Here is a 24,487-nt window from a genome sequence, read left to right as displayed (position 1 = left end):
TATTTTTTTCTTCCAGTTTTATTGAGATATAATTGACATACAGCACTGTATAAGATGTACAATATAATGATTTGACTTACATGCACCATGAAATGATTAAGTTTATTGAATATCATCTTATGTAGATAAAAAATAAAAGAAAAAGAAAAAAAAATTTTCCTTGTGATGAGAACTCTTAGGATTTACTTTGTTTATTTATTTAGGCCACTCTGCGTGGCTTGTGGGATCTCAGTTCCCCGACTGGGGATTGAACCTGGGCCACGGCAGTGAAAGTGCTGGATCCTAACCACTAGACTACCAGGGAAGTCCCAAGATTTACTTGATTAACAACTTTCATTTATAATGTACAACAGTGTTAATTATATTATGTTGTACATTATATCCCTGATACTTATTTATCTTACAACTAGAAGTTTGTACCTTTTGACCACCTTCATCCAATTCTCCTGCTCTCACCACTCCTCGCCTCTGGTAACTACAAATCTGATCTTTTTCTTTAAGTTTGTTTCTTGAAGTATAATTGACCTTCAGCACTATGTTAGTTCTTGGTGTACAACATAATGATTCGATACTTCTGTACATTAGAAAATGATCACCACGATAAGTCTAGTTACCATTGTCACTATACAAAGATATTACATAATTATCGACTGTATTCCTCACACTGTACATTTCATACAGGTAACATTTATTTTGTAACTGGAAGTGTGTACATCTTGTATTTCCCTCACCTTTTTCACTTATCCTCTCACCCACCTCCCCTCTGGCAACAACCTGTTTGTTCTCTGTATCTAAATAAATTTGGCATTATTTTAAAAGACTTCACAGGTTGCAAAGTGCTTTCTTACATGTATGTTTTTATTTACTATATAAGACAACTTTGTGATTTAAATAGTTATTCTCTTTTATGTATTCTTAAGGTCAGGGGAGTAGCAGAGGCAGAGCTGCTTTAACTTTCATATTTTCATTACTGCATCACGTAATAATGAATTATACTAAAATGAACAGTATGACTTTCTTTCTTTTCCTATTGCATATAATATATACTTCCAGTGAGGTGTTCCTTTGCCTTCTTCTAATCCATAGATTCTTTTCCTTTTCCTTTGTCCATGGCTATTTTTAATTATTTTGGGATGGGCAATTTTAATTATTGTCTTTTTTAAGGTCCACCTTTTACCTCCTGAATCCTTTACCTGCCTATGGTCAGCTCTCATTTCTCTTGGTGGCTCTTCACATTTCAATTAGAAAGGCAAATTTGAAGGTATTATTGATTGATAGGATTTTTTTTTTTTTTTCTCTGCTGAGTTTTTAGTTTGCTTGTTTCTTGTTTTTTGTCTACTGGAAGCCTAGTGGAAAAGTTGTGGGGAAAAAGGGAGCAGTGAAGTGAAGTAAGTAGAAGTGTTCCAGGATTAATCAAGGAAAAAAACAGAAAGGTATGGAATGATTCTCCTGACCTTGCAAAGAGTTAGAGAGATTGACCTGATAGAAATGTGTCTGATCTCACAGGTGTGACCCCTAGGAATAAATAAAAATAAGAATTAAAAAAAGAAAAGAAAACTGAACAGACATACCAGTGACTGCACACTACAAGAGGAGGGAGTCTGCAGGTTAAGTCCAGGCAAGTTTCCAAAGAACAGCATCCAGAAGAATTAAATAGAATCCAGAGTTTCTACACTACCTTGTCTAAAACGTCTAGTTTTTAACCAAAGCTTACTAGACATGCAAAGAAACAGGAAAGTGTGACTCACATACAGGGAAAACAACAGCAAATAGAAACTGTCCTTGAGTGGATCCAGATTTTGGATATAGTAGAAAAATACTTCAAAGCAACGCTTATAATAGGTTCAAAGAATTAAAGGAAAAAAAATGTAATGACCGTGACTCAACAGAGACTCAATAGAGAGTTCAAAATTATTTTTAAAAGTCTATGCAAAATGTCATTGTAGGTTCATCATTTGTAACAAATGTACCACTCTAATGGGAGATATTGATAATGGGGAGGCTATGCATGTCTTTGGGCAGGGGGTATATAGAAAATCTCTGTAGCTTCCCGTCAATTTTGCTGTGAATCTAAAACAGCTGTAAAAAAAAAATCTTAAAAAAAAGAGATATGTATGATCTACTTGTTTATGTAAATCTGTTATTTGGCAGGTCAATTAAAAAAATCAGGTTAATATGTATATAACATATTTATCATTTGAACCATTTATAAGCGTACAATTCAGTGACATTAAATACATTCATAATGTTGTGTAACTATCACTACTATCTATACCCAGAAAATTTTCATCATCCCCAGTATAAACTCTGTACCCATTAAATAATATCTTCTCATCCCCTCCTCCCCCCAGCCCCTGGTAATCTCTATTCTCCTTTCTGTTTCTATGAATTTACCTATTCTAGATACTTTGTATAATCACACAATATTTGTTCTCTGTCTGACATTTCACTAAGAATAATGCTTTCAAGGTCCATCCATGTTATAGCATATATCAAAATTTCATTTTTATGGCTGAATTGTATGTATATGCCATCTTAATTTATCTGTTATCCATTCTTTTGTTGATGGACACTTGGTTTGTTTCCACTTTTTGGGTATTGTAAATAGTGTTGCCATGAACGTTGGTATACAAATACTTATTCTAGTTCCTGCTTTTAATTCTTTTGGATATATACCTAGGAGTGGAATTGCTGGGTCATATGGTAGTTCTGTGTTTAACTTTTTGAGGAATTGCCAAACTGTTTTCCATAGCAGCTGCAACCATTTTACATTCCCCTCAGCAATGCACAGGAGTTCCAATTTCCACAAAATTGAAGGTACACAGTTATCTGAGTAGTTAACAAAGCATATATATCACCCTTAATGTACTTGAAATTGAATCTTTAATACAACCCTCAAAGAAAGAAATCACTGAAAAAATGCAGCAATTATCATAAGTAAGGATCTTGCTGTGCTATGCGGCTACTTCCCACTAGCTATGTATTTTACGTTTGGTAATGTATATATGTCCATGCCACTCTCTCACTTTGTCACAGCTTACCCTTCCCCCTCCCCATATCCTCAAGTCCATGCTCTAGTAGGTCTGTGACTTTATTCCCGTCTTACCCCTAGGTTCTTCATGACCTTTTTTTTTTTTTTCTTAGATTCCATTTATATGTGTTAGCATACGGTATTTGTTTTTCTCTTTCTGACTTACTTCACTCTGTATGACAGACTCTAGGTCCATCCACCTCACTTGTAGCGCTCATACATGGCCTTCCTCCTTACTTATGGTCATTCTGTTCAGGTGCCCATCATGACAGCATCAGTGTAGCTGTTTACTGAGGTCGGTTGATGCACACTGGCTGAGTCATTCTGCCTACTTGGTTGAATAGTGCCTCTTCTGTGATAGATACTCTCTGGCATTTACAGGAGATAAAAAGATTTTCAAATATTTTTCTATATATCCATCCACATTGCCTCGACCACAGAACCCTTTCTGCTATCTTAATATTTCTTTCACGCCCCTGATAAATCTAGCATGGCAGCTAAAATTGAACCTACTAATTGAGTTTTTGGTATTGTCATCTCCACTTGGATATACACAGCTCAGACTGATGAGTTAAATATGATGGGCACTGCAAGTAATACATCTCTCTGATCCTCAGGGTAAGTGCACTAACTTTTTCCTTCCATCTCGGACTACAATAATGTTTTTATTATAATAACCTGGGTGACAGCTCCATTTTTCCTTCTCAAGATTGCTTTGGCTATTTGGGGTCTTTTGTGTTTCCATACAAATTGTGAAATTTTTTGTTTTAGTTCTGTGAAAAATGCCAGTGGTAGTTTGATAGGGATTACATTGAATCTGTAGATTGCTTTGGGTAGTAGAGTCATTTTCACAATGTTGATTCTTCCAATCCAAGAACATGGTATATCTCTCCATCTATTTGTATCATCTCTAATTTCTTTCATCAATGTCTTAAAATTTTCTGCATACAGGTCTTTTGTCTCCTTAGGTAGGTTTATTCCTAGATATTTTATTCTTTTCGTTGCAATGGTAAATGGGAGTGTTTTCTTAATTTCGCTTTCAGATTTTTCATCACTACTGTACAAGAATGCCAGAGATTTCTGTGCATTAATTTTGTATCCTGCTACTTTACCAAATTCATTGATTAGCTCTAGTAGTTTTCTCGTAGCATCTTTAGGATTCTCTATGTATAGAATCATATCATCTGCAAACAGTGACAGCTTTACTTCTTCTTTTCTGATTTGGATTCCTTTTATTTCCTTTTCTTCTCTGATTGCTGTGGCTAAACTTCCAAAACTATGTTGAATAAGAGTGGTGAGAGTGGGCAGCCTTGTCTTGTTCCTGATCTTAGTGGAAATGCTTTCAGTTTTTCACCATTTAGGACGATGTTGGATGTGGGTTTGTCATATATGGCCTTTATTATGTTGAGGAAAGTTCCCTCTATGCCCACTTTCTGCAGGTTTTTTTTTATCATAAATGGGTGTTGAACTTTGTCGAAAGCTTTCTCTGCATCTATTGAGATGATCATATGGTTTTTCTCCTTCAATTTGTTAATATGGTGTATCACGTTGATTGATTTGCATATATTGAAGAATCCTTGCATTCCTGGAATAAACCCCACTTGATCATGGTGTATGATCCTTTTAATGTGCTGTTGGATTCTGTTTGCTAGTATTTTGTTGAGGATTTTTGCATCTATGTTCATCAGTGATATTGGCCTGTAGTTCTCTTTCTTTGTGACATCCTTGTCTGGTTTTGGTATCAGTGTAATGGTGGCCTCATAGAATGAGTTTGGGAGTGTTCCTCCCTCTGCTATATTTTGGAAGAGTTTGAGAAGGATAGGTGTTAGCTCTTCTCTAAATGTTTGATAGAATTTGCCTGTGAAGCCATGTGTTCCTGGGCTTTTGTTTGTTGGAAGATTTTTCATCACAGTCTCAATTTCAGTGCTTGTGATTGGTCTGTTCATATTTTCTATTTCTTCCTGGTTCAGTCTCGGCAGGTTGTGCATTTCTAAGAATTTGTCAATTTCTTCCAGGTTGTCCATTTTATTGGCATAGAGTTGCTTGTAGTAATCTCTCATGATCCTTTGTATTTCTGCAGTATTAGTTGTTACTTCTCCTTTTTCATTTCTAATTCTATTGATTTGAGTCTTCTCCCTTTTTTTCTTGATGAGTCTGGCTAATGGTTTATCAATTTTGTTTATTTTCTCAAAGAAGCAGCTTTTAGTTTTATTGATCTTTGCTGTCGTTTCCTTCCTTTCTTTTTCATTTATTTCTGATCTGATTTTTATGATTTCTTTCCTTATGCTAACTTTGGGGTTTTTTTGTTCTTCTTTCTCTAATTGCTTTAGGTGCAAGGTTAGGTTGTTTATTTGAGATGTTTCCTGTTTCTTAAGGTAGGATTGTATTTCTATAAACTTCCCTCTTAGAACTGCTTTTGCTGCATCTCATAGGTTTTGGGTCGTGGTGTCTCCATTGCCATTCGTTTCTAGGTATTTTTTGATTTCCTTTTTGATTTCTTCAGTGATCACTTCGTTATTAAGTAGTGTATTGTTTAGCCTCCATGTGTTTGTATTTTTTACAGATCTTTTCCTGTAATTGATATCTAGTCTCATAGCGTTGTGGTCTGAAAAGATACTTGATACAATTTCAGTTTTCTTAAATTTACCAAGACTAGATTTGTGACCCAAGATATGATCTATCCTGGAGAATGTTCCATGAGCACTTGAGAAAAATGTGTATTCTTTTGTTTTTGGATAGAATATTCTATAAATATCAATTAAGTCCATCTTGTTTAATGTATCATTTAAAGCTTGTGTTTCGTTATTTATTTTCATTTTGGATGATCTGTCCATTGGTGAAAGTGGGGTGTTAAAGTCCTCTACTATGAATGTGTTACTGTTGATTTCCTCTTTTATGGCTGTTAGTATTTGCCTTATGTATTGAGGTGCTCCTATGTTGGGTGCATAAATATTTACAATTGTTATATCTTCTTCTTGGATTGATTCCTTGATCATTATGTAGTGTCCTTTGTCTCTTGTAATAGTCTTTATTTTAAAGTCTGTTTTGTCTGATATGAGAATTGCTACTCCAGCTTTCTTCTGATTTCCATTTGCGTGGAATATCTTTTGCCATCCCCTCACTTTCAGTCTGTATGTGTCTCTAGGTCTGAAGTGGGTCTCTTGTAGACAGCATATATATGGGTCTTGTTTTTGTATCCATTAAGCCAGTCTGTGTCTTTTGGTGGGAGCATTTAGTCCATTTACATTTAAGGTAATTATCGATATGTATGTTCCTATTCCCATTTTCTTAATTGTGTTGGGTTTGTTATTGTAGGTCTTTTCCTCCTCTTGTGTTTCTTGCCTACGGAAGTTCCTTTAGCATTTGTTGTAAAGCTGGTTTGGTGGTGCCGAACTGTCTCAGCTTTTGCTTGTCTGTAAAGTTTTTAATTTCGCCATCAAATCTGAATGAGATCCTTGCTGGGTAGAGTAATCTTGGTTGTAGGTTTTTCTCCTTCATCACTTTAAACATGTCCTGCCACTGGGGACAGATACCAAAAACAACGGGAGCTACGAACCTGCAGCCTGCGAAAAGGAGACCCCAAACACAGTAAGATAAGCAAAATGAAATGCCTCCCTTCTGGCTTGCAGAGTTTCTGCTGAAAGATCAGCCGTTAACCTTATGGGGATTCCCTTGTGTTTTATTTGTTGTTTTTCCCTCGCTGCTTTTAATATGTTTTCTTTGTATTTAAGTTTGATAGTTTGATTAATATGAGTCTTGGCATGTTTCTCCTTGGATTTATCCTGTATGGGACTCTCTGTGCTTCCTGGACTTGATTAACTATTTCCTTTCCCATATTAGGGAAGTTTTCAACTATAATACCTTCAAATATTTTCTCAGTCCCTTTCTTTTTCTCTTCTTCTTCTGGGACCCTTATGATTCGAATGTTGGTGTGTTTAATGCTGTCCCAGAGGTCTCTGAGACTGTCCTCAGTTCTTTTCATTTTTTTGTCTTTATTCTGCTCTGTGGTAGTTATTTCCACTATTTTATCTTCCAGGTCACTTATCAGTTCTTCTGCCTCAGTTATTCTGCTATTGATCCCTTCTAGAGAATTTTTAATTTCATTTATTGTGTTGTTCATCATTGCTTGTTTCCTCTGTAGTTCTTCTATGTCCTTGTTAAATGTTTCTTGCATTTTCTCTATTCTATTTACAAGATTTTGGATCATCTTTACTATCATTATTCTGAATTTTTTTTCAGGTAGACTGCCTATTTCCTCTTCATTTGTTAGGTCTGGTCGGTTTTTACCTTGCTCCTTCATCTGCTGTGTGTTTTTCTGTCTTTTCATTTTGCTTATCTTACTGTGTTTGGGGTCTCCTTTTCGCAGGCTGCACGTTCGTAGTTCCCATTTTCTTTGGTGTCTGTCCCCAGGGGCTAAGGTTGGTTCAGTGGGTTGTGTAGGTTTCCTGGTGGAGGGGACTAGTGCCTGTGTTCTGGTGGATGAGGCTGGATCTTGTCTTTCTGGTGGGCAGGTCCACGTCTGGTGGTGTGTTTTGGGGTGTCTGGGGCCTTTTTATGGTTTTAGGCAGCCTCTGTGCTAATGGGTGGGGTTGTGTTCCTGTCTTGCTAGTTGTTTGGCATAGGGTGTGCAGCACTGTAGCTTGCTCATCGTTGAGTGAAGCTGGTTGTTGGTGTTGAGATGGAGATCTCTGGGAGATTTTCACCGTTTGATATTACGTGGAGCTGGGAGGTCTCTTGTGGACCAGTGTCCTGAAGCTGGCTGTCCCACCTCATTGGCACAACTCTGACGCCTGGCTGGAGCACCAAGAGACTGTCCTCCACACAGCTCAGGATAAAAGGGAGAATAAATAGAAAGAAAGAAAGAAAGGAAGAAAGGGAGGGAGGGAGGGAGGGAGGGAGATAACAAAATAAAGTAAGATAAAATAAAATAAAGTTATTAAAATAAAAAATAATTATTAAGAAAAAAATTTTGAACAGTGAACAACAAAACAAACAAAACAAAACAAAACAAACAAACAAACAAAACGGATGGACAGAACCCTAGGACAAATGGTGAAAGCAAAGCTATACAGGCAAGATCTCACACAGAAGCTTAACCATACACAGTCACAAAAAGAGGAAAAGGGGAAAATATAATCTATCTTGCTCCCAAAGTCCTCCTCCTCAATTTGGGACTATTCGTTGTCTATTCAGGTATTCCACAGATGCAGGGTACATCAAGTTGATTGTGGAGCTTTAATCCGCTGCTTTTGAGGCTTCTGAGAGAAATTTCCCTTTCTCTTCTTTGTTCTCACAGCTCCCAGGGTTCAGCTTTGAATCTGGCCCCGCCTCTATGTGTAGGTCACCAGAGGGCGTCTGTTCTTCGCTCAGACAGAACGGGGTTAAAGGAGCTGCTGATTCGGGGGCTCTGGCTCACTCAGGCCGGGGGGAGGGAGGGGTACGGATGCAGGGCGAGCCTGTGGCAGCAGAGGCCAGCGTGATGTTGCAGCAGCCTGAGGTGCACCGTGTGTTCTCCCGGGGAAGTTGTCCCTGGATCCCGGGACCCTGGCAGTGGCGGGCTGCACAGGCTCCCGGGCGGGGAGGTGTGGACAGTGACCTGTGCTTGCACACAGGCTTCTTGGTGGCTGCAGCAGCACCCTTAGTGTCTCATGCCCGTCTCTGGGGTCCGCGCTGATAGCCGCAGCTCGCGCCCATCTCTGGAGCTCCTTTAAGCAGGGCTCTTAATACCCTCTCCTCGCGCACCAGGAAACAAAGAGGCAAGAAAAGGTCTCTTGTCTCTTCGGCAGCTCCAGACTTTTTCCCCGGACTCCCTCCCGGCTAGCCGTGGTGCACTAACCCCTTCAGGCTGAGTTCACGCCGCCAACCCCAGTCCTCTCCCTGGGATCTAAACTCCAGAGCCTAAGCCTCAGCTCCCAGCCCCCACCCGTCCTGGCAGGTGAGCAGACAAGCCTCTCGGGCTGGTGAGTGCTGGTCGGCACCGATCCTCTGTGCGGGAATCTCTCAGCTTTGCCCTCTGCACCCCTGTTGCTGTGCTCTCCTCCGTGGCTCTGAAGCTTCCCCCCTCCGCCATCCGCAGTCTTTGCCCGCGAAGGGGCTTCTAGTGTGTGGAAACCTTTCTTCCTTCACACCTCCCTCCCACTAGTGCAGGTCCCGTCCGTATTCTTTTGTCTCTGTTTTTTCTTTTCTCTTTTGCCCTACCCAGGTACGTGGGGAGTTTCTTGCGTTTTGGGAGGTCTGAGGTCTTCTGCCAGCATTCAGTGGGTGTTCTGTAGGAGCAGTTCCATGTGTAGATGTATTTCTGATGTATCTGTGGGGAGGAAGGTGATCTCTGCATCCTACTCTTCCACCATCTTCTCCTGAATCTAACTTTGGGTTTTGTTTGTTGTTCTTTTTCTACTTCCTTTAGATGTAAGGCTAGATTGATTTTTTGAGATTTTTCTTATTCCCTGAGGTAGGCTTGTATTGCTATAAACCTTCCTTTTAGAACTGTTTTTGCTGTTTCCCATAGATTTTGAATTGTTGAGTTTCCATTTTCATGTCTCCAGATATTTTTGCTTTTCTCTTTGATTTCTTCAGTGACACATTGGTAGCATATTAAGTTTCTATGTGTTTATGTTTTCTGCAATTTTTTTTTTATTGTACTTGATTTTTAGTCTCATACCTTTGTGTTTAGAAAAGATGCTTGATATGGTTTCAGTCATCTTAAATTTGTAGAGACTTGTTTTGTGGCCTAGCATGTGATTTATCCTGGAGAATGTTCCATATGCACTTGAAAAGAATGTGTATTCTCCTGCTTTTGGATGGAATGTTCTTTCTTTGACCTTTCTTTGACTTTGACTTTTTGCTTCTTCCTTGTCTCTTTCAGCCTGTTAGGTTTATTTATCATCAAATATTTTAATTTTAGTGCTAGGCCTTCTGGGACCTAGGGAAGCACTACAGAGTTATGTTAAGACTTTTTATTGACATTAAATGCTTATATGGAATCAACAAAATGTATTGATTAAGGGCATACACTTTGGAATTAGAACTGGGTTCTAGCCCCAGCTCTGTTTTCTCTTGAGAAAGTTATTTAACCTTTCATAGCCTTGGTTTCTTCATCTGTAAATTAGGGCAATAATACTACCTTTGTTTGACAGGTTTTGTAAGAATTAAATGAAGGTAAAGTATTTAGCATAGTGCCTATAGCATATGCACATTTGCACAAAATTGTGCAGTTGTTAAATTCTTCCTCTTTCCCTTTCCTCCTTGTTCTCATCTCTTATCTTTTTCTCTTTCCTCCTCTTCCTTCCCCTATTTTTCTCCCTCCTCCCTTATTCTTTTTCTCCTCCATGAATTATCATTATTATTATTTACAAAATTGGTTTATTTTGTAGTCATCTTCTTCCCTGTTTGGGTAGTTTTTCTAGATTCAGAGATTAAGGGCAAGTAAATAACTTTGCATGTGTTAATGTTGCAGGTCACCATAATTAAATTGCCTCATGATGGAGATTTTATAATCCTAGGGCTTTTAAAATACTCACTTTCCAGCTACAAATAAATATTCCATTGATGAAAAATACTTTTTTTAGGGACATCAAAATCGGTGGCTTATTCATAGCATTCTTGTGTTCTCTTATGTAGTAAAGTAACCCTATCTTAAACCTTATATATTTTTCTCTTATATCAAAGAAAATTCTCAATTCTCTTTTGCTCTTTTGAAGAAATGGACCTTTATATAAATTTAGGAGGAATATTTCCTTAATAAATCAGGTATTCCAAATCTACATTTTAAAATATAGACAGCTTTTAGGCAAGGGAAAGGAGAAGAAAGAATAAAGAAAATGAAGATGTTTTCTAGTAACATGGTCCCTTCATTCTATGCTATTCTTTGTAAAATATCTCTACTGAGGTATAGCTGGTCCTTGGGACAATTTGACCTCTGACTCCTTGCTTGTCAGGATGGCCATTCATGCTGTCCCCTTTAGTTGACCAATGGCTAAGGAGCATAGCATTCTGCTGCACATGGATCTGGAGGCTTAATTTGATGAATCATATGGGTAGTCTTTGTTCATTCAATCATTATTAATTCATTATCCAGTAAAGGCACAGCTTGGGTCATAGAAAAACAATTAAGAAATTGTTTCCTCTAGAATTCATAGTGAATTGAAGGTGAAGGAAAACATGTCTATGTAATAAATATTTAAGACAAATTATGAAAGTATAAAATAAGAGTTTGTAGAGCAAACAAACTTACTTAACTTGCTATTAAGAAAGTGTTTATTTTTTTATATTTGTTTTAGTTCGATATAAGAAGACAAAGTAAATAATAGGATAACTGACTATAGATGATTACTTTATGACAAGATTCTTAGTTGATCTGTCACTTTGTCATTGCAGCTCTAGTAGGGGCTTTATATAGATGCTGTATATAGTCATCTCTCTGGACACAAGGCTTTTGTTTTCCAAGCATCTGGCTCCTCTGAAGGCTTCTTTTTTTTTTTTTTTTTTTTGCGGTACAAGGGCCTCTCACTGTTGTGGCCTCTCCCGTTGCGGAGCACAGACTCTGATGCGCAGGCTCAGAGGCCATGGCTCACGGGCCCAGCCGCTCCGCGGCACGTGGGATCTTCCTGGACCGGGGCACGAACCCATGTCCCCTGCGTCGGCAGGCGGACTCCCAACCACTGCGCCACCAGGGAAGCCCTGAAGGCTTCTTTAATATAACACTTCCTAAAATTTTTCTTAGTTATAGATCTTATAGTAGGAACAAGCTTATCTCTAGGCCAGTGATCTCTAAATTATTTTGAATACATACCACAGTTGGTTAAAATATTTAGGATGTAATTCTAATAGGTATACATATTTATCTATGATAATATACATTTATCATATACTAATGTATGACTTGCCTCTTAAACCATAAAAAACATAGATAAAAGGGAAGCGATAATGGTGAAATAAACTATTTAAAAATGTTTTGCTAATTGTGATGGGGTCCTAGTCTTATTATTTAGTATTTTTGAGACATAATATATACTTACAGTAAGGTTTATGATAGTAACTTACTGATAGTAAGATGTGATTTCATAGTTCAAATAATCTTTATAATTTCTACTTTTTAAAGTTATTGTCATCTGATTAGATTTATTAACTCTAATGAAGAGTTTGAAGTAGCAGTAAGAAAGGAACAGCTCTGCCATATACTTATTTATTTGTGATTATGTAATTAGAATTTCTTCAGTATAGACTCTTTGTGGGTATATATAGTTTCTTTGTGGGTGCTGTTGTTAACACTTCATGTTATGAAACTCCTCCTTTTCTATTAGGATACTGCATATCCTGACACATTACCATGTGATATACCATCTCACAGAGGGAGTGTTATTCTATGTACTAAATATTAGTTGTTTAATTATAAATAGAAGTGATAATATTGATACTATCTTTTTGCACCCCATTGGGATATTTTACTTAACTCGCTTTGGACACCACTCTTCTAAGCATGCCTAGGTCAATATGTCTCATTTAAAGATATTTATTATCTTTAGAGAGTTACTTCCTCTCCTATAACAGTGATTTTTTTTCTAAGTCTATTGTTCCTCTACTCCTGAAGGCATTTATAAAATAAAATAATGTAGTGATAAAAAACAGATTTAAGGGGTTATGAGAATATCATTTCTTTTACACTTGAAGCAATCAGACATGGTTGAGATTGCTTCTTTTTATGAGATGAAATTTTATTATAATATTATATTAATAACGAAAAGCTGTTTCTTCTTTCATTGATTATATTGGATATAGTTTCAAAAATGTAAAACCTAGAGTTTATTTTACAGATTATTTAAGTTTCTTTAAAGTGACAGTAGAGGGCACTGTGGCATTTCATTTTTCAAAGTCTTTTAAAATTAGAAAGTTGTTGCCATTTTTATGTGTAATGCAGTGTATCTATTCAACTGATCTATTGAAACTCTTTGTTCTTTGCTTTGTCTATGGGACTAAAAATTTTTTGTTGAGTGTTGGAAAACTTGAGATGCGTTATCTTTCTGGGCTCTACATTTGCTTTTGTTTAGTGAGTAAAAGAAATTCTTTTAAAGATAGTGATTCTTGTAAATCTATTCACTGATCTTTTTTTTTTTTAAGATTTAATTTTATTTATCTTTGGCTATGTTGGGTCTTTGTTGCTGCGTGCGGGCTTTCTCTAGTTGTGGCAAGTGGTGTCTACTCTTTGTTGCATTGTGTGGGTTTATCTTTGCAGTGGCTTCTCTTATTGTGGAGCACGGGCTCTAGACGCGTGGGCTTCAGCAGTTGCAGCACGTGGGCTCAGTAGTTGTGGCATGTGGGCTCTAGAGCACAGGCTCAGTAGTTGTGGCGCATGGGCTTAGTTGCTCCGCGGCATGTGGAATCTTCCCTGACCAGGGATCAAACCCGTGTCTCCTTCATTGGCAGGCGGATTCTTATCTACTGCGCCACCAGGGAAGTCCCGTATTCACTAATCTTTAAAGTATGCCTTATTAGTACTATGAGAAAAATAGCTTTCAGTGAATATTATGTTAGAAATTAATTAAACTTTCAAATATTAATTAAACTTTCGGAAGATGTTTTTGTAGGTTTTAGCATCTCTAGTCATATGTCAGATATAATTTTATTTCCCTACAGGCTGTCAAAGATAGCATACCCAGAGTGACAGATTACCCCTGTTTTACAGCATTCACTTCAGAAGCCAGTCAGTCCTAGTCTGACAGGAAGCCTACGTATTTATTTCTACAACCTTATTGAGAAAAGAAGAAAAAGCTTATTTCATAAAATATGTTCAGGGAAATTATTTGAAAATTCCATTTATATGTTAAGAATATAATGAACATTAATTGGTTGTATAGATTTTAAAGAAGATAAACCCCAGTGATAGAGAACAGTATTTACAATACATTTTCAATGTGTTGTAAGTGTTGAAGAGGGAAAAAAATCTCAGTTAGTTGAAAAATTACATTTTTATTACATTTGCCTGTGATTCAGTAGTTATTCACCAGAACTTTCTTGGTATCTTATTACTAGTTCTATGAAGAAGGAAATTGAAAACCTCTGACACAGTCGGGATCACATAGCAAGACAATGATATTGTCAGTGACATATCTTAATAGTTATTCCCTAAACCTATACCCAATTTACCTGTTGATATTTATTCAGATATTAAATTTTCTTCCTTAGATCTATATAAATTGTAAAAGTAGTTTGATTTTTATTTTAAGATGAATGTTCATTATTTATAAATAATGATAAATAATAAGGTTCGATGTGTAGTTATCTGATCTGTTTTTTTCCTATCATCCATAATAGTTCATAGGAAGCAAGGAACTTTTAAAAAATTTTTTCTGGCACAGTGAAAACATACACATTCAATAAGGGCAGTAATCTTTCTCTCTTTTATTGTCCCAAGTGCTTAATGTCTGGTACATAGTTAAGATGTACAGTAAATGTTTGAATAAAATTTTGTTGAATTTACAAATTATTTAATCCATTATTGACTTGAAATATTTAAGCCTTCAAGGATTAAGTTTGAATGTAGGGAGATTTTTTTTTCTTTGGAAAAATATTTTATTTTTATTTAAAAATTTTACTTACTTTTTTGTTCAATTTTTTTAAACTAAAAAATACAAAAACAGTTCATCCATTTCTCCCCCTTCCATCCCCTGCCTCTGGCAGCCACCAATCTTTTCTCTGTATCTATGAGCTTAGGTTTTTTTGTTTTGTTACATTTTTTTTAAAGATTCCATATATAAAGAGAGATCATATGGTATTAATCTTTCTCTGTCTGACTTATTTCACTTAGCATAATGCCCTGGAGGTCCATCCATGTTGTCACAAATGGCAAGATTTCATTCTTTTTTTATGGCTGAATAATATTCCATTGCATATATATCACAATTTCTTTATCCATTCACCTACTGATGGACACTTTGTTTCCATATCTTGGCTATTATAAATAATTCTGCACTCAACATGGTAATGCAGATATCTTTTTGATTTAGTGTTTTCATTTTCTTTAGATAAATATCTAGAAGGGGAATTGCTGGATCATATAGTGGTTCTATTTTTATTTTTTTAAGGAATCTCCATACTGTTTTCCATAGTGGCTGCACCAATTTATATTTGCACCAACAGTGTAGGAGGGTTCCCTTATCTCCACACCTTCTCCAGCATTTATTGCTATTCTCCTTGACAGTAGCCATTCTAACAGATGTGAGGTGATATCTCATTGTGGTTTTGGTTTGCATTTCCCTGATGATTAATGATGTAGAGCATCTTTACATGTACCCGTTGGCCATCTGTATACCTTCTTTAGAAAAATGTCTGTTTAGATTTTATGCCCATTTTTCAATTGGATTGTTTTTTTTTACTCTTGAGTTGTATGAGTTCTTTATATCCCCTTATGAGATATATGATTTTCAAATATTTTCTCCCAGTGTGTCGGTTGTCGTTTCATTTTGTTGATAGTTTCTGTTTCTGTGCAGAAGCTTTTTAGTTTGATGTAGTCCCACTTGTTTATTTCTGCTTTTGCTTTTGCTTTTGGTGTCAGATTAAAAAAAATCATTACCAAGACCTAAGTCAAGGAGCTTACTGATATTTTCTTCTAGGAGTTCTATGGTTTCCAGCCTTACACTCAAGTCTTTAAACCATTTTGAATTGATTTTTGTGTATGGTATAAGATAGTAGTCCATTTTCATTCATCTGTATGTCCAACCTTCCTAACACCATTTAGAAGAGACTGTCCTTTCCCCATTGTATATTCTTGGCTCCTTTGTTGTTAATTAATTGACCATACATGCATGGGTATATTTCTAGGCTCTGTGTTCTGTCCTGTTGGTCTATGTCTGTTTTTATGTCAGTATAATACTGTTTAAATACTAGGGCTTTGTTAGTATAGTTTGAAATCAAGGCGCACGATGCCTCTAGCTTTATTTGTCTTTCTCAAGATTGCTTTGGCTGTTTGGTTTAATGGTTCCATACAAATTTAAGGAATTTGGGTCCTATTCCTGTGAAAAATGTCATTGGAATTTTGATAGGGTTTGCATTGGATCTGTAGATTGCTTTGGGTAGTATGGACATTTAAAAAATGTTAATTCTTCCAATCCACGAGTACAGAATATCTTTCCATTTATTTGTGTGTTCTGCATTTCCTTTCATTAATGTCTTGTAGTTTTCAATATACAGATCTTTCACCTCCTTAGTTAAGTTTACTCCTAGGTATTTTATTCTTTTGGAAAAAGATTTTAAATTGAGGAGAGCAATTTCTCTGCACTTATTCACTAGTTTGGTAAGAGATGGTTTAACATTTGGATAGCTAGTCACCAGCATAGTACATGCAGACAATTGTGGAGTAGGAAAGTATGAGAAAAATTGCTGTTAATAACAAATAAGCAAAATTCTTAATTAATTAATAAGGGGGTTAATAAAGGGGACATGCTTTAAAATAAATGGATAGTGATATTTTATGAGCATGTTAAAGCATAAACCAAAACAATTAGGTTTAGCTTAAATCACAGTTAACAGTGTTTGTACATAAAGTGCTTAGCTGTTTTTTTTTTTAAGTAAATATTTTCTTCAGTAAATATTTTTTCTCCCTATATGGTATTGCTTACCAGAAAGATCACAAATGATAACAAAGGAAGATCTGAGGGAATTCCCTAGTGGTCCAGTGGTTAGGACTTGGAGCTTTCACTGCCAGGGCCCAGGTTTGATCCCTGGTTGGGGGACTAAGGTCCTGCAAGCTGGACGTTGTGGCCAAAAGAAAACAAAACAACAAAAATGTCAAAGGAAGATCTGAGACTCTGAATTTCATTTATAATACAAACTAATTGCTTTAGTACTAGAGAGGAAGTGAAGGAGAGATCAGTATATCATATGTAAGAAAATGAATGGATAGGATAAGAAATTGTGTAGGAGGAGAAAGGAATTTCAAGGTTAAGGTAAGAGGGAATGTAAAGGTATTCCCTCATGTATTCAACAGTATTTATTGATAGCTTACTATGCTAGGTGCTGGAATATAAAAGTGAAGAAAGTAGGTCAAGTCCTTGGCTCTTAGGTAGCTTACATTGTAGAGAAGGAAACCCACCTTAACATAACATGATGTCAAATAGTGGTAAAATGCCTCTTCCTTACTGATTAGGTTGAACGTTCTTTTTTCATTGCATTTTTATATTTTTCAAAAAACCAGCTTTATTAAGATACGATTCACAGACCATGGCATTTATCCTACTAAAGTGTATAATTTAGAGGTTTTCTGTAATATTAGCAAAGTTGTGCAAACACCACCAGTATTACAATGATTTTAGTAGATTATCTTTGAGTATCTCTTTACAACATCTTTCTTTTAAGCTGCCTTCTTCTTTTGGTATTGCATCCTGTCCATTAGGCTCCACTAATTATCAGTTGATCATTTTATCATTTCGATACAGTGCCCTGGAGAATAAATTGCTCAGCAGTCTGATCCAGTTAAATTTGGAGAGGGGTAGTTTTTGAGGCCACTCTGAGTTTTTTTCTGACTGCATGCGTGTTCTTCTTAGCTGTCTCTTTCCATGGTTCTTTCTGATGAACTAGCTGACCTATGATTTAGCTGTTGCTCTTAATTAAGAAGAGTTATTGTTTTTGAGAGCACCCTTAGGCTTGAACTTCTCACACTCCATTTCAAATAAAGTCAGTTACTTTAGGGAGAGCTTCAGAGCTCTTTATAGTCTGCCTCTCCTCCAAGGTGGATTCTCTGAGTCACTGTTCTGCGCACAGGGCTAGTCAGTAGCCTCTGACTTGCTGCTTCTGGTGTCGAACTTCTGTCCTACGAGTGAACTGGGGTGAGAACAGTTGGGGTCCCAGCATTTTCAGCCTACTGCACTGTGGTAAAACTTCTGTTTTTTAAGTGGAGGCCGGGTGGAGGAAGGGAGACTGCTCTGTTGGCCACACTCACCAGGAATTTATTTTCTTCAATTTGGAGTTGGAGGGATGAGAGATGCTGATGGTCTACCTTTCTCTGTGACATATGGTAAGTCTTGATTGAAAGCTGAGAGGAAGCTCTGTTCTCTTGGCCACACTTACCTGGAGTGGTGTTTCTGTCAACCTAAACTGGGGCAAGGTAGTAAATGGGTTATGGCTCAAATGCCACAAACTATCCCAATACCAAGTTTTCATAGATTTTCTTGAATAATGTTTCTTCATTTGAATATGCCCTTAGGACAATTTCCAGAGACTTTATTGTTTTAAGTTTTTTTTAAAAAGATTTATTTATTTGTTTATTTTATTTAGTTTTGGCTGTGTTGGGTCTTAGTTGCAGCACGTGGGAACTTCGTTGAGGCACGTGGAATCTTTTGTTTGTGCCGTGCGGGCTCTTTGTCGTGGCGTGCGGGTTTCTCTCTTGTGGTGCGTGGGCTTCTCTCTAGTTGTGGCGTGTGGGTTTACTCTTCTCTAGTTGTGGCACGCGGGTTCCAGAGTGCGTGGGCTCTGTGGTTTGTGGCACACAGGCCCTCTAGTTGAGGCGCACGAGCGCAGTAGTTGTGGCATGTGGGCTTAGTTGCCCCGTGGCATGTGGGATCTTAGTTCCCTGACCAGGGATTGAACCTGCGTCCCCTGCATTGGAAGGCGGCTTCTTTACCACTTGTCCACCAGGGAAGTCCCTCCAGAGACTTTAAATGGTGGTTTTATAAAACAGTATTTGTCAGTTTTGCTTGTTTCACTGGAGTGTGGGTCTCTGAAGCAACTTTCCCTGTTATCCTGGAAGCAGAACTCTCCAAACTATTTAATTCTAAATCTTCCTAAAGATCAAACATGTCCTTCCAGTAAAGAAATTACTACTTAATTCTAAATCTTCCTAAAGATCAAACATGTCCTTCCAGTAAAGAAATTACTATCCCAGGTAACTTTTTTTCCCCCCATGAACAGAGGTTTTGGTCAGACATGAAACCCAGAGCTATCAATAGCTAAAGCAGTTCTTTGCACTATCCTAACTGTCATACTAAGGACCTTTATAATTACTATATATGTCATGAACTAAAGATGTTATTTTAACTGTTTATTTTACCTAGTTTTCTGCTACCCACAGAAATCTACAGCTTTCACTCAGCTTGTTTACTTGTTGGATTTTGCAGTTCTTTGGCCCTGCTGATACGTAGGTGCTTCCTGCATAAGACATATGACATTTTTGCATTCTTTCATATTCTTAGAATCATATAATTTATAAATATGTAAGTTGATATCCAGTTAAATTCTGATTTTTAAAAAATGGCTTCATCTGATCTTAAATTACATTTTATAAAAGAATTTTACTGACATCTGATCATGCATTGCAGTCATATGCAGAGTTTCATATAAAAATATCAGAAACTTAGGGACTTCCCTGACAGTCCAGTGGTTGAGACTTTGCCTTCCAATGCAGGGGTTGTGGGTTCAATCCCTGGTTGGGGAGCTAAGATCCCACGTGCCTTGGGGCCAAGGGACCAGAACATAAAGCAGAAGCAGTGTTGTAACAAATTCAATAAAGACTTTAAAAAAAATGGTCCACATCAAAAAAATCTTTAAAAAAAATCAGAAACTTAAACTTTTAGAATTCTAATGTATCTCATTCTCTTCCTCCTTCTATTGAATGGGAAATCCTTTCTAATTGCAGCCCTTGATCTGTTTGTCAGTATACGTAGTTCCATCAGTCACTGCTCCGGTGTTTACTTATGTTTAAGTGGTCTTCTTGGGACCGCTGAAAGACTCTCCATTCCTATAAATCTGCTCACATTCCTGAGAAGGAACCCATTGTAGGACTGAGTAGTCACACGGAATCATTTCAGACATCACTGGAAAACAAGTATATTGATTTTCCTTTGGTTAATCATCCACTCTGGGTTCATTGGTGGAGAGGGCAAGTGGGGTCATGTTGTACAATACATTTCTACCTTTGCGTAAGATATTATCTAGATGATTTCTTCAGCAGGAGCAAAGGTTTGACAGTTTCTTGTAGAATGAGGTGGTAGATATAATTGAACCAATTTACTCGCACTGTGTTTTATTAATATAAGTATTTCTTACCTTAGGCTATAACTCAACATAAGTAAAATTGAGGAAACAGTTGATAGTGATCAGTTTTCTAGTAGTAAGTATGCTGTTGGGAATTCCCTTTAATATAACATTCACTTGTGTACTATTGTAATGGCATGTAACATCTGCCTATAATAGTGATCCATTGTGAAAATTTACTTCCATCATATACTGTATCTGGCCATTTGTTGAATTTCATATTATAAACACACATATTAAATATAGGATATAATGGTAAACTATCCATGTATATTCCTTCAATACCTTTGGAAGGACACATAAGAAACTAATCACTGGTTGTCCTTAGGGAAGAGAATGCACCAGGCTGGAGGACTGAGATGGGAAGTATACCCTTTTATTCCATCTGAATTTTGTAATAAGTATTTTTGAAACAATAGTAAAGCACTAAAAAGTAAGTAAAACAAAAACAACAAAGTAAACAATAACAAAAGGGAAAACAAATGGATAGACTGGCGTTCTGTGGATATAATTCTAGCCAAAAATATTTTGGTGGCCCGTTTGGGTTTCTTCTCACAATTGGTAAGCTCTCCATGTTGACTGATGGCTAAGTTTGATTAGAACTCTCTTCTAGGTGGTAATTATATTCTAATATTTTATCATCATTTTGTTCTCTCCAACTTCAGATGATTTAGATCAATTACCAGGTTTCTCTTTGACATGAGATCTGTTCTTGATTTGGAATGCAAATTATTAGAAGTGTTTCTTCATGAATAAAAAGACCATGGTGGTGACTTATGAGTATTCTTCCATTGAAGATAATTAAGGCAAGATTTTTTGAGGTACTTTGATCTATATGGATGGTAAAAAATTTACTTGAGTCTTTTTTCAAATTCTCATATTGAAAATATGATTGATTAAATTCATTCTTGGTATCATTTTAAAGAATGCAGCTTTAGCAAATCTATATAATGAAGTGAGATTATGTTCAAATTTTAGGTTATTGGTATATAATTTTATTTTAAACATACAGGTTTTCATTTTTTTTCTGCCCTTTAGCCGACCTCAGAAAGTGTGTTTGTGTCCGTTTCTACCAGTGCATCCTCTACACATCTCTACCCACTTGTACATAATTCAGCATCCAGCAGAGGTAAGATGTTATAAAATACACAATTTCAGATAGAATATTAGGATACAAGAGGAAGCATACAGATGAACATACTCATCCCTTTCAGCTCTTCAGCATTTTTGAAAATAAATTGATGATAAATGCTCTCTTTGGGAAAAAAATAGTTTCTTTTATATATTATATGATAGTATAATATCATATGCTTTATAGACAGACAAAAAATGTGTTATTTCATAAAATGGTGTTATTTCATAGAAAGTACATTACTGAATTGTATAATGAATATTGAATATATAGAAGTTTAGAACTCCAACAATTTTGTATAGAGGAAAAAAAGATTTTGTGAGTAGAGAGCTAAGAAATTATTGCTTTTTAAATTCTGGTCATAGCTTGTATCCTTTGATGTCTTTTCTTGTTAGGGCAGAGATAATGCTCAGCATTTTAGTGTTATAAAATGAATGCGTAAAATAAATTTTTTACTTCTTTAAGTGACTAGAACAAATATGTATGTTTTACATGTATATATAAAAATAAATATATAAAAATATGTGTACGTGTTGTATAGAAAGACTTTTTAGTTAATAATTTCATATGTTGGTGAGAATTATGCATGTGCTAGTGTGTATGTATGTTAGTAACTCTTGATTAACTGCAGTAATGAAGAGAGGAGTGAAGGAGATCATAGAAAACCAGAAATTATCATCAATACCAAACTAGTTGATGCATGGTACAAAAATGGGTTTACTGTAAACTGAAGTTAAAACTCTTCCAGGCTTTTGAAGGAGGAATAATTTTTTCTTAAATTTCTGAGGTGTATACCACTTGAAGACTTTAACAAAGACATTAAAGTATATTAATCTGTCACTTTCCTTTTCCAAATGATGGAGCAATTATTCTTTTATTGCAAATTGTTAAGTATTTCATTTGTTGGGCAGCCTTTTTTTTTTTCAGTGTTAACAACATGCTTTTGTCAGGATTGTGACACTTTAATCACTAGCATTATTTTACTGCGTTTAAACATACAACACGGTGCAGCTCAAATTTACATAAAATGATAGCTTACTGGCCATAACAGTTGTGGCTAAAACTTGACTTTTGATGTTGAGTGCTGTTTTCATTTTGCCATATGCATAGTATGGGGCCTTTTCATTGTTGTATGGTTCCAGACATAAGATGGCTTTTAAAATGTAGGTGTTTTCATAGATTTGTGGCAGTTTTAATGTTTTCATATCTCTTATTTGTTCCTTTTTTTCTTCATTCCTCTCTTGTCCTCCATACCCCCTCCCCCACTTTCTCCTCCTTCTCTCCCTCCTTCCCTTCCTTCCTTCCTTCATAGTTAATTCACAGTTTAGATGATTCATCCGTAATTGTGTGTGCTATAAATGTATTTTATGTATGTACAAGTACATACATACTGTTTTTCCTTAAAGTTCCAAGGAGCTTTACAATCTTAATCTAAGTCAATCATACTTGGCTGCCTTGTGCTTAATCTCAGCATACTGTTTTCAATAAAAGAATAGGCCAATTTGATGTCTTCCCCTAAAAAATGATTGAAAACCATTTGGATAGGCTCTAGGAGGGGGCTTTGAGAAAAGAAGACTTGATGGAGTGGATGAAATGGAGGTGATATGATGGAGCATTTCAAAGAGTAGGTATATGCATATAGAAAATTACTTAAGGATAAAAACAAAACAGTTATCTCAAGAATAACAAAAATACTTTACAAGAAAGAAACGTTGTGTTAAATTGCTTGGCGTTTTGTGAACTACGTATATGTAGGCATTAATGATGTAAATACTGTTTATTGATTTAACTAAAAATATTAGAAGATGTAAGGGTAAGGAGTGTTGTAAGAAAGCTAAATTTTCATTTATTATGAGAGGCTGTAGTTATAGAATGCTGTAGTTAAGAGTAAGGCTCAGGAGTTTAAATCCTTAGCAGCTCTGTAAACTCTGTAACCCTGGGCAAGATAATTAACCTCTCTGTGCTTCAGTTTTGTCATTAGTGAAATGGACATAATAAAAAATATACTTCATTACTTGGTGGTGGTGCGTAGTAAATGAATAATATATAAAATGCACTTAGAATTATATACGTTAAAGTTAGCTATTATGATAATAAATGGTAGTTTTTAGATAATATCTAAAATTGATAAGAAATAGCAAGACATATATAGAAATATGGACATAACTACTGGAAGAAATAGAAGAGTTAAAGTGATTGCCTCTAGGAAGTAGTATTGGGGAGTGTATCTGGGAACATTACAAATCTTTAGGCACCATTTAATTTGACTATTTTACATGTGTTACTTTGACAAAAGTTTGGAAAGTGATTTAATTATGTGTCGAAGTCTCAATAGTGATGGTAAGGAGGGAGGAAAACAGTATGAGACGCTGGAAAATGTCCTGAAACTTCCCTCTCACCTATCTCCTGCTAGTCCCATTCATCATACGAGCTGCTCCAACTTGTTTTCAGGCTTCCTCAGAGTGCCAGCCTGCTACATGTTCTTTTTAGTTAAAATCCCAGCAAATTCTGACTCTTCTGTTTCCTTTTTGAACTTTATATTAGGTAGATCAGTTTAACTACTCTCAGCATCTGCAAATTTACCTTTTACATGCTATTTTAATCAATACTTCCAAGACCCAGGGGTGGAAGAGGTAAACACAAAAATGTCCCTGAGGGTATATCTATGTGTCTGTTTGTGGTTGTTGAATACTGTTACTACAATACTTTTGGTTTCTGTTTAAACGTAAATAATGTAATTATAAATTTATTTTTAATTACTTTTATAAATTCATATATAACTTTATTATTTTGTATATTTACTAAATAACTGATATTCCTAAAGGAAAGTAAGTAATATTTGATATTCCTTTAGTACATTGTCTTTTTTATAGACACAAGTTATTCACTGTGAGGATATGTATATGCAGGATTATATAAACTGGTAAAGCTAACATTGGGCTCTATGTAAGTAAACTGATTAGAGAGGGCCTCTGTCACTTATTTGATCAAGCATGACATTCCGAGATGGGCCAGTGGAGAAGAGCCAGGCAGTGACTGAGCACTATAGACCAAAATAACCAAGAAAAGTATGAGGCTAAAGCAGAATAGCTAAGTACCTGACTTTACTAAGGATTAAGAATGGAATTCTTGTGGCAACCAGAAAGGTGGTTTTTAGTGTTGGAAGTTAGGACGTTGAAAAAAACCCACTGATTTATGGTGAACATTATCTATGATGATAGTTAATGCAATTTACAGAAATGGTCACCAGCTTTTTTCACACTAAAGTTATAATTTTTTTCTTTTTCCATACTTTATTCCTT

The 24,487-nt window shown here is 36.1% G+C and overlaps 1 protein-coding gene across 2 annotated transcripts in view; it reads left to right on the top strand.

Moving 5' to 3' along the window:
* The window catches only part of DTWD2 (DTW domain containing 2), a 102,490-nt gene that overhangs the window by 6,397 nt on the left and 71,606 nt on the right, over positions 1–24,487 (top strand). For both annotated transcript variants that reach the window (XR_004525853.2, XM_019940873.3), the window contains exon 2: positions 21,092–21,182. Coding sequence is in view for 1 of the 2 variants with exons in the window: in XM_019940873.3 (XP_019796432.1) it covers positions 21,092–21,182 (91 nt within the window). In the remaining variant the exon portion in view is untranslated. The remainder of the gene's footprint in view (positions 1–21,091; positions 21,183–24,487) is intronic.

This window comes from Tursiops truncatus, chromosome 3 (assembly GCF_011762595.2).
Source record: "Tursiops truncatus isolate mTurTru1 chromosome 3, mTurTru1.mat.Y, whole genome shotgun sequence".
NCBI lineage: Eukaryota > Metazoa > Chordata > Mammalia > Artiodactyla > Delphinidae > Tursiops > Tursiops truncatus.
Note: the sequence above shows the minus strand (reverse complement) of the source record. Positions and strands in the feature narration are given on the sequence as shown.